The sequence below is a fragment of the Xenopus laevis genome, chromosome 4L (assembly GCF_017654675.1).
Source record: "Xenopus laevis strain J_2021 chromosome 4L, Xenopus_laevis_v10.1, whole genome shotgun sequence".
NCBI classification, from domain to species: Eukaryota; Metazoa; Chordata; class Amphibia; order Anura; family Pipidae; genus Xenopus; species Xenopus laevis.
The window spans coordinates 88,828,576-88,838,867 of record NC_054377.1 but is presented as its reverse complement, the minus strand read 5'-3'; the positions used below and the strand labels follow the sequence as shown (position 1 = coordinate 88,838,867).

General features: G+C 36.6%; 1 protein-coding gene across 1 annotated transcript; it reads right to left on the bottom strand.

Annotated features, from left to right (window-relative positions):
- Window positions 1–10,287, bottom strand: cyp4b1.L (cytochrome P450, family 4, subfamily B, polypeptide 1 L homeolog). Its single transcript, NM_001097070.1, is given in 12 exon segments — window positions 1–340; window positions 695–777; window positions 1,716–1,780; window positions 2,681–2,814; window positions 4,002–4,192; window positions 4,749–4,855; window positions 5,235–5,386; window positions 5,787–5,911; window positions 6,310–6,437; window positions 7,205–7,249; window positions 8,037–8,181; window positions 10,089–10,287. Coding segments are annotated over 12 exon segments (1,533 nt in total). The 5' UTR covers window positions 10,278–10,287; the 3' UTR covers window positions 1–171.
- Window positions 10,288–10,292: the final 5 nt, after the last annotated feature.

The following is a 10,292-nucleotide window of genomic DNA, read 5'->3' as shown; positions in this document are numbered from 1 at the left end:
TTTGTTTAATATACGAGTTTAATGACCTTGGACTTAGTTTATAGTCACAGCAGAAGTTCCATTTCATTCTAAATCCTCCTCAGTAAAAGAGCAGCTGGAAACTGAACCCACCAAGTAGCATATTGATGATTCAAGCAGATATAGAGGGAAGGAGAGAATGTAAATTCTTGTTTATTGGACTTTATTAAGGTGCACATGGATTCCATTTTTTGACTTAAGGACCAACTGTGGTATTAGGATGGGGGGATTCTCTAGGTCAGCTGCAAGGTGGAATCTGTTCAGTGTAAGTGCCACAGCTATTTTCATTTCATTCATGGCAAAATTCTGCCCAATGCAGTTCCTGAAATAGAAAAGCAATACTGTAAATAAGAAATAGCAAGAGTACGGTTAATTTGTCAATATAAAGCTTCAACTCTTAGAAAAGAAAATAAGAATTTGCCGTTTTAACTGCTCTGCATGGAGTCTGATAATCAATACAGTGTATGGCAAGTCATACTGAACTTAATAATCAGCCCACTGTGGTGGAGGTAAGTGCAATATAATTCACCAAGGAGGATGGTTCTCCAAAGTTCATTCTGCAGTCTGAGATCTTATCGCATTGCATAAGCCATAAGACAATAACAAACTATAAATACATGACCACAAAGCATTAACCTACCAGACAGGAACAACTGAAGCTACACAAAGGTCATACCTTGGTCCTGCAGCAAAGGGCACGAAAGCATGAGAGTGTCTGTTGGCAGAATTTTCTGGAGTAAACCTCAGGGGATTAAATACCTGAGAAAAGAGAAAATGAAATGATTGGGCGTGATAATACAAAACCTTACTGATTTTGAGACAAAGTTAAAACCTTAATTCAATATGCAGTCCTTGGAATTTAAAAGCTGTAGCTCCGTTAAAATGTCTCTGTGTGTCTAACTTTCCAACAAATAAATACTAAGTCTGTAGTAGAATTTAATGATCTGCTGAATACACACACATTATTCATGAGTCTTATATAAAAAATATATCGGCATTGACAGGAACACTATGGGGCAGATTTACATATGGTCGAATATCGAGGGTTAATTAACCCTTGATATTCGACTGCCGAATGTAAATCCTTCAACTTCGAATATCGAAGTCGAAGGATTTACCACAAATAGTTTGATCGAACGAAAAATCGATTTGAAGGATTTTAATCAATCGATCAAACGATTTTCTACGACCAAAAAAAACTTAGAAAGCCTATGGGGACCTTCCCTATAGGCTAACATTGAGCTTCGGTAGGTTTTAGGTGGCAAAGTAGGGGGTCAAATTTTTTTTTAAAGAGACAGTACTTCGACTATGGAATGGTCGAATATTTGATTTTTAGGTCGAATCGTTCGATTCTAAGTCGAAGTCATAGTCGAAGTAGCCAATTCGATGGTCGAAGTAGCCAAAAAAACATTCGAAATTCGAAGTTAGCAAAGTAAATGGGCCCCTATCTGTTAAGCTTGACTTTTATAGTTTCATGCATTAAATAACTAGGATCTTTGTTTTTACAAGACATACTACCATTGGCTACTGTTGACTGCAGTCACCAGTTTATTTCGTATAATAAAAACGACAATTATGTATCAAAGAAAAAAAAATAACTTTGGTATTGGTATTTCATCACAAGAGCTTATTTCAGAGAGCGGTTGTTTGTGCTGTGTTAGAAATTTAAATTCTATCACAGAACAAATGCTCCTTACCTCTGGATCTTCCCAAACAGCTGGGTTTTTGTGGATGGCATAAATACTCAACCCAACCAGTGTTCCTTAAAAAAAATAAAAAAAAAATATTATATCACTTATTTTCTCAAGCAAAAGCAAAAGACCAAACTGACATTTCTTTTTTTTTTCTTTTTAAATGGTCTTTACATCAATTACCTTAAAGCATTATTCACATTTGGTGAGTAATAGCCTAATAATTCCCTGCTCACACTCAAAAAAAACATATGTACTCTCCATCAGGCCTATGGCACCCAGGGTATTTTGACTGCCACTGTGATCAGGCAAAATGCTCCTATAGAATAATTTCCATAATGCAGGATACATGGCAGTGACAGATGAATCCTCTGCTCAGGAACATGAAAGAGAGTTTTACCTTTCACCATCTTTTTCTTTCTGAGCACAGCTTCATGTGAAAAGTTTTTTTACCTTTTTTGCTGGGGTCACTTCAAAAACAGGCACTTTCATGTGTTATGTGACAACCGACTAAGGGCTATTTGCAGCACTTAATTTTCTGCTCAAAGTAAACTGTTGAAAATCTTTTTTACTGACAAGTGTAGAATCTTGATACACTGCAACAAGCACAAAAGTGTTTTTAACTGGTTTAATGTCCCATGGCCCACCAAAGCTGAACATTTGGCAGAACTGACATGAGTATAACCAGCTTAAATGTTCTTCCATGCTAGATATGTTTTACTGGGGCAACTTCTTGTAACTGAAAATTTAAATTTGAGCCTGCTTTGAATTGTAAACCAATGGGCCACACAACTTGTGTACAGTGTTATGTCTGGCTCTGACTCAAAAGTTTAAAAATTATTTTTAGTTTAAAAAAACATTTTGTAGATTACTTTTTCTCTTGATAACATTAAGAAAATGAAAATGTCCAAATTAAAAAAAAATCTAACTTGACACTGGTCTGGCAATAAGCAGCAAAAATTAGACAATACCTGCAGGAATTGAGCGACCATCAAAAAATGTAACAGGATTTCGGAGCATTCGAGCTACTCCCGGTACAGGGGGATATATACGAAGACTCTCTTTAATGCACATGTTGGTGTAGGGAATTTTACCCAAATCCTCCCTACGAAAAAATAACAAAGATGCACTGACTAAGAAAATGACTTGTCAGCATATTTACACACTCAAATTACATTTTTAAAAATATATTTTTGAACAAGAGCAGGTTCAAAACAGGTACTTTAACTCATATCATATCACTATCTGATGCATTCAAGCTCAGCAAAGTAGTTAGGAAGATCAGCAGAAGAGCAGGGGGCTAGGCTTAGGGAACTGTCAGAAACCATTAAAAATCATGAAAAGTCTGCATATTTTTCATTGATGCATATTGCAAAGTTGCTTGAAATTATGTTTACTTTTCAAAAAGCTAAAGTTATGTTTTGGTGGAGTTCCCCTTTAAATGTTGAATGTTCCTGTCTCTGGTGTTTCAGTCTGCCAGCTCAGTAATTCAGGTGCAGATTCTAAACTGTTACAATTTTCAACATTTAGTTGATACATTTCTCAGTAGCATCTCTGGCATATTAGCAACTATTGTATCAATATATACAGGGCCTTTAATGAAACTCAGTGATTCTGCTCAGCAGGGCCAAAGGTAAGAAGTGTATCAACTAGTGTATCAATTTAGAACAGTTTACAGAGTCATAAGAAGATGAAAAATGTACATTTTAAACTTCAATATTAGAAAAACGGTCACAAATAGAAAATAGACAGTAGTCGAAAAAAGTCTTTATTTCTGATGAACTATCTGAAAACAACTGAACAAAGTGTTGGAAGGTGAACGACCCATTTAATCTAAGGGTTGTGTCATATTACTAATCATATTAACATATTTATATGTTTACAACTCGTACTTCCCTTACATGAGACCTTTTTGGGTTTACCACTGTAAGTACAGTATATAACCTCTCCTTCCCCATCGTTTTTCCTTGCTGTAATCTGTCTTCCCTGTTTGTATGCCATACCCCACCTCTCATTCGGTTCTTTTTACTGCCCTTTTAATCTTCAATGGATCTATTAACATCTAACAAGACTCCTTATCCTATCACTTTCTTGACTAACTCTAACCCTCATCAAATAATTGTATACGTCAATTTGGAGAACCGGACATTTTGACCTCTTGTTAAGTGGACATAAATGTTACAGTTAAACAAAGGACTGGAGTAAACTGTGAATTTCCTACTGTTAATATGATATATAATACTGTACATGTAGGGTTATGCTATCTAATTACCCCAGAAATAAAAGGCTCACCATTCCATTGTCTGTCTGTCTCCCAGGACTTCCTTAATTTCCTCCCGGCATTTCTGCTGGTGCTCCGGGTATTTGGCCATGCAGTATAAAATCCAGGAGATGCCACTGGCTGTTGTGTCATGGCCTTCAAACATAAATGTGTCCACCTCTGCACGGAGGTCCTCATCAGATAAACCATGGCCTTTTTCATCCTAGTATAAAAAAAACACACTTACTATATGGCCACTGTAAAGATGATCCCAGAAATATGTTTTTCTAATACATGTTTTTATAAACTATCATGAATTATAGAATGCTTAGCATTACCTTACTCTTTTATAATAGAGCTACAGATTCAGAGTCAAGAATGTTGAAACCTCTATCAGAAATTGCCATAAAATATATGTCTTAATTTGTCTTGGCAGATGCATTTCAAACATTTATGATAAAAAGACTACACAAAATATTCAGGACTGCCTCTTCAAGACAAAGAACACAACAGCACCCCTTCATATGTATAATTGTGAATAGAGGGGAGATGTGCCAACTAGGGAATCCCTCTGGATTCCTTGCTTAGCATAAAAAAAGTCTTGTAAAAGTTAACTTTGTTTTTTCAACTTGGTTATTGACATAGTAACATAGTAAATTAGGTTAAAGAATACATTACTGCTTAGAAAAATACCAAAGGCTAGTAAATCTGCTAATGCTGCCTGTTGTGCTAGATACAAATGATATAAAACAAATGTAATAATAAATGAAGTCACAGACCCTGGCAAAAAGAAGAATATCCAAAAAATCCAAATGTCTCTTCTGCTGGATCTTCTCCAGTTCCTTTTCATGCTTCATGGATTCTTTTCTCTGTTGTATCACTTTATCTGGGTTAAAAGATGAAAGGTTATAGAAATGTTTTGTTTGAAGTACAACTGAAAAACTCAAATTTATTAACCTGGATTCTTGTCTGTCTCTGGTAATGTTGTGCAATGTCTAAAGTTCATTTGTTTAATATTGTAGCATTGCTGGTTACTGATTGAGTGTTATTGAGACTAATTTAGTTATGAAGAGCACATGGGTTATCTCTTTTAACAAAATAAACTAAGTATCTATCCAGGTAAAGACAAAGTGAAGCAGAGCAGATTAATGGGAAGCACACTTTCAGCATGCAACCCTTCAAAGCCAACTTGCCAAAGAGGTTATAGGGCTCTACGTAAGATACTTTACTATAAGGTCTATTCCTGGTTTGACCCATCACAATACCTGTGTGTTCATGAGTTATTTTGCAGGCTTGGCGAAATCGATACCCATGAGGACTGAGATAGAATATGGTATCATTATGATAGGGAAAGCAACGAAGCCTGAGATTTGCCAGGTAGGAGAGATCAAACACTGCTTTAATGTAGGCATTATCACTGTTAGACAAAAGAAAAGAGTATATAGTTAGGATACCGTGAGGAGAAAAAGTAGCAGCAAACTGCTTTAAGCTTAAACTCATGTTAAAACAAAAAAAATGCAGAGCTTTTTTAAATTTCTTTTTCAAAATAGTTTTGGTCAAAATTACACCTGCTGGCTTTCTTTGCTACTATGTAAAACGTGATTTGTTGTATACCTTAATAGACAGGTATGAATAAGCTCAGCATGATGCAGAAATATCATACTGAAGAACCTATTCTGTTACAAAGGATTACAAAGTTGAGAAGTATTTCTGTATGTGGTTGCACAGAGCTTTGTTAGTGTTCTGTATTATGATTACTACAATACTAAACCTTCAGTATTAACAATCTCTCAGATGTTGCCTGTTCTGAGACTTACCTGTCCTTCTGGCAGTTGCTCTCATAGCTGAAGGCACATTTCATGATGCTATCTAAAGTCATGAGACTGACATGCTGAAAAAGCTCCACTGTTTTTTGTTTGGTAATAAGTTTCTCCCAGTTATCCTATAAAACAAGCAAAACCAAAAACATATTAACAGAGTTGTGACAATAGATGTGTTTAGTAACCTATTATACCTACAATGAGATCAGAGCAGTAGTGCTGGGAATCAGATGCTCCGGGAGCCCACCAGGTACGACGGTGAGAGTAATAATTATGCTTTCTATGCATTAAAGTTGGGCAAAATTGCATTAGTTTGGAAGCCATTGGACCCCCAATCATATTTTTTGCAGCTTGTTTAACAAAGTGAATTACTCATTGTTTGCTATCAGCTAATGGGTACTTGTTCATTTCCCCAGTGTTTCTAAATGAGATGAAACTGGCAATACATAGAAAATACCAGTGCACAAAATCATAAAATAGGTGCCAGTTTGGCATATGAAATCAAAATAAAATTGCTTACCAACATGTCTGTTGTGCATTTGGATATTAGCTTCACATATGGCTTCAGTACATCATAGTGAAACCCTGGAGTGAGCAGTCTACGGTGCTGAAACCACTTTGGTCCTGTTAAGACCAATAATCCGTTTCCTAAATAAAAATGTGTGAAATAATATATTATATCATTAGCAACAGCAAGTTTGCTGCATATACTGCTATATAGAGGGGAGAGTGAATTTCATATTTCCCCGGATCCATGTTAAACTGCAGACTGGGCCTGTAGAAATAATGGTTGCTGGTGGGTTCCCCATTCAGGTTATACAGATGTGTTGAAGTTGGAAATTCCCTATCGGCCCAGGGGGTGTCTGGTGGTAACCCCTAGTCTTTATAAGTAAAGAAATACATGTTTAAAATCTCTATGACAGATGGTACCAGAAGCCAGAGGCCTCAGCAAAAAAAAAAAGAGAGGCACAAGGTAAAAACTAAAAAGTAAACTCAGAGAGGAGGGTGCCTGTGAATGAGTATAATACACAAGATCCATTAATATCCAGCAAATGATATCCTTATAAACAGTGCTAATCCATGGCAATAGTTATAATCGGTTCTCAGTGATGTAATTTCTGTCCTGTGTTTCATTGCAACTTGTGTATTATAATACATAATGAACCCCCTCTATGTCAGAATGCTCTAGACTGATCATATAGGTTTGACAATACCCGAACCAGCAAGAGGGCCAGTTCTTTATATTCACACATGCAACACTGCTCCACTGAATTACAGCATAAATATTCTGCAAAACCTGAATCCGACGACAAAAGATTTAATATTCCCTCTGACTTGTTCTAATTTTTAAAAAATAACTTCTGTTTATAAATGTAATCTGGTCTAAATCAAGAAAGAAAGAAGATCTTACATACCAATCCATGGCACAAGGAAATTATATGACAAGCTGCTCTTTGGTTCTGTAGAAAGAAAGGAAATGCTCAACTTTCAATTAACTTTTACAATAATGTAGACAGTGACATTCTGAGACAGCTTTTTAAGCAGCAGCTCTGCAGTTTGAGAGGAAAAGGACTGAATAGATAGATAACTAATAAAAAATGACAATGCCAATACATTTATTTGTACCAGAACAACAGTGTTGTGGTTGCAAAAGACAGAAGTAGCTAAATACTGTAATTTAAAAGCTGTAAAAATTACCAACTGAAAAGTTACATTGTATAAAATACTCTGGTGTGTTTCACATGTTTAGTGTCCCCCCAGAGTATGTTATGTATGGGGATGTACACTTTGCATGAGTTATTCCTGAACTAGGCATGCACCGAATCTACTATTTTAGGATTCGGAAAAATCTCGAATCCTTTGTGAAAAATGTGTCCGAATACCAAACCGAACCCTAATTTTCATATGTAAATTAGAGAAACGAGTGGGAAAGAGAGTAAAAAAAAGTTTTTGACTTCCGTGTTTGTGTAATGAAAAGTCACGATTATTTGGATTCGGATTTGGTTCGGCCAGGCACTTGGATTTGGGCTGAATCCAAACCTTCTGAAAAAAGACAACTCTTGGCCGAATCCTGAACCAAATCCTGGATTCCCTAGCCTAAACCATGAAAAAGTAAGGCAGAGCCCGAGGAACCCAAAAGACAAGTACATCACTGGCATAAGGGGTTACAACTGAACAGACAGAATGGCACAGGAACTATAAGGCAAATTACAATTTGGGTTTCCCTTTAGATTATAGAAATCTCACCTTCTCTACCAAATATAACTTTGGCATAATCAGGATGCGTAAGGAAGAGGAATGAAGAAAAATTTCCAAACCATACAGGATAAGCACCACCATGGCTTTGTGTCCAGTTCACCAGCAAATCCAAATCCTTTCCATCTCGGCGTATCTACCGGGAAATAGAGTGACATTACTACGGTATTTAATCTGATACATATCACACATCTGAAAAAGAACATCATACTAAATACTTTTGTATATACAAACAGGCACAAATGTACATCTTTCCCAGGATGTATGAGCCTAACCTAGGTACTATATTGCACCAGTGCAGATATCCATTGCAACCAATCAGACTTTTGATTGCATTTTTAACTTGTTACAGCATGGCTACCTATGGAAACCCTTGCTTTGTCTTGTCTAGTACAAGTAGCAATTCAGTAAGTGCAATGTAAAACTGCATATCTACTGGGCACTAGGTCTGCCTGCACTGAGAGCACCATGTTGTACATATAATGAACAATACACTTGTACGTGTAAATTATTAGAGAAGAGGTCTTTCCCTAATATATTCCTTTAGTTCACCATACTTCATGTCTACTAAAAATTGTTTTGTATTGTTTTGACTCCAATAAGGATTCATTATATCTTAGTTTGGATTAAGTACAAGGTACTGTTTTATTATTACAGAGAAAAATGAAATCAATTGAAAAATTAAAATGTCAAATGGAGGCCTTCCTGTAATTCAGAGCTTTCTGGATAAAGTGATTCTGAATCTTGGTTCTCATACAATAAAAAAAACAATATATTTAGTTGCTATCATATCATGCATAGAAATAAGTGGCTTTCTATCAAAATAAGTCATGCATGTGTAGTTCTGTAGGAATCACTGTGCATATTAGCTATTTAAAAATATAATGTTTATTTGTACTTAGGTGCTACCTTTTAAAACAAAACTGCTGCTGCTGCAAAGAAAATGACATTGGCCCTTGCAACCACAATAAATATGGTCCAAAAGTCCAGATACACTGTGTGTTTATTTAATTGTTTATACTAAATGAATGGAAGTTTTTACTCGCATTATACTGTATGTTTCAGAAGACATATTTTTCACAAATATAGGGCAGCAAAATTGTATTCACTGGTATGCCCGCCAATTGCCCTCACCGTTTAAGACTCTTTCTGGAATAATATGCATTTGAGAATGCTGCACGTTATTCCAGTGCTCTTATAAATCTTGTTATGTTCTGACTTTTCCCTTTATAAATGATTCCATATATAGGTTTTGGTCTTCTGAACCTGGAGGGAATGCCATGAAAGTCAGTACAACATCTTGCACTTCATATAGGTGAAGTTTTGCTTTGTGTTTTATAATCATTGTCTGGCTGGAAAATAAATCTGATCCCATACAGGCCGAGCCAAGTCAGGGGGAACAGCTTGTCACTACAGAACAGAGTACCCTGGATGGTGTGTACTGACAGCAAGACACAAGCATCAACTGAGTAGAAATACTCTAAATACTTACAGTATTTAAACAAATAAAACAATCTTGCTGGCTGCATCCTACTATAAAATGACAGTTGTGTTTTGTTTCTTAGCAGTTTCTATCACTTTACCAAGTTACCATTCAGGAGGTGCAAATAAGTGTATATATGGCTGCACTGGAATATATACAGAAGGGGGAATATAAACAGAAGGGGGGATATATACAGAAAGGGAAATATATACAGAAGGGGGAATATATACAAAAGGGGGGATATGTACAGAAGGGGGAATATATACAGAAGGGGGGATATGTACAGAAGGGGGAATATATACAGAAAGGGGAATATATACAGAAGGGGGGATATGTACAGAAGGGGGAATATATACAGAAGGGGGATATATACAGAAAGGGGAATATATACAGAAGGGGGATATATACAGAAGGGGGATATATACAGAAGGGGGGATATATACAGAAAGGGGGATATATACAGAAGGGGGAATATATACAGAAGGGGGAATTTATACAGAAGGGGGAATATATACAGAAAGTGATTGTTACTGTAAGAAGAACTCGCCGTGTGTTCTCACCTGATCAACATTGCCGAGTAGCCAGTGGCGAGGAGGGCCCGGAAACTGCTCTAATATTCTCTCTTGCCTCTTTTTGCTCAGGTATATCTGTGTGGCTTTCAGCAGGACCGCGAGCAGACACAGTAGCGCCGCCACTTGCTGCCAAACCAGAGCGTTCCACATGCTGCCCAGCACTGCTTCATTGGCCATTGCTCTGCTGCAACT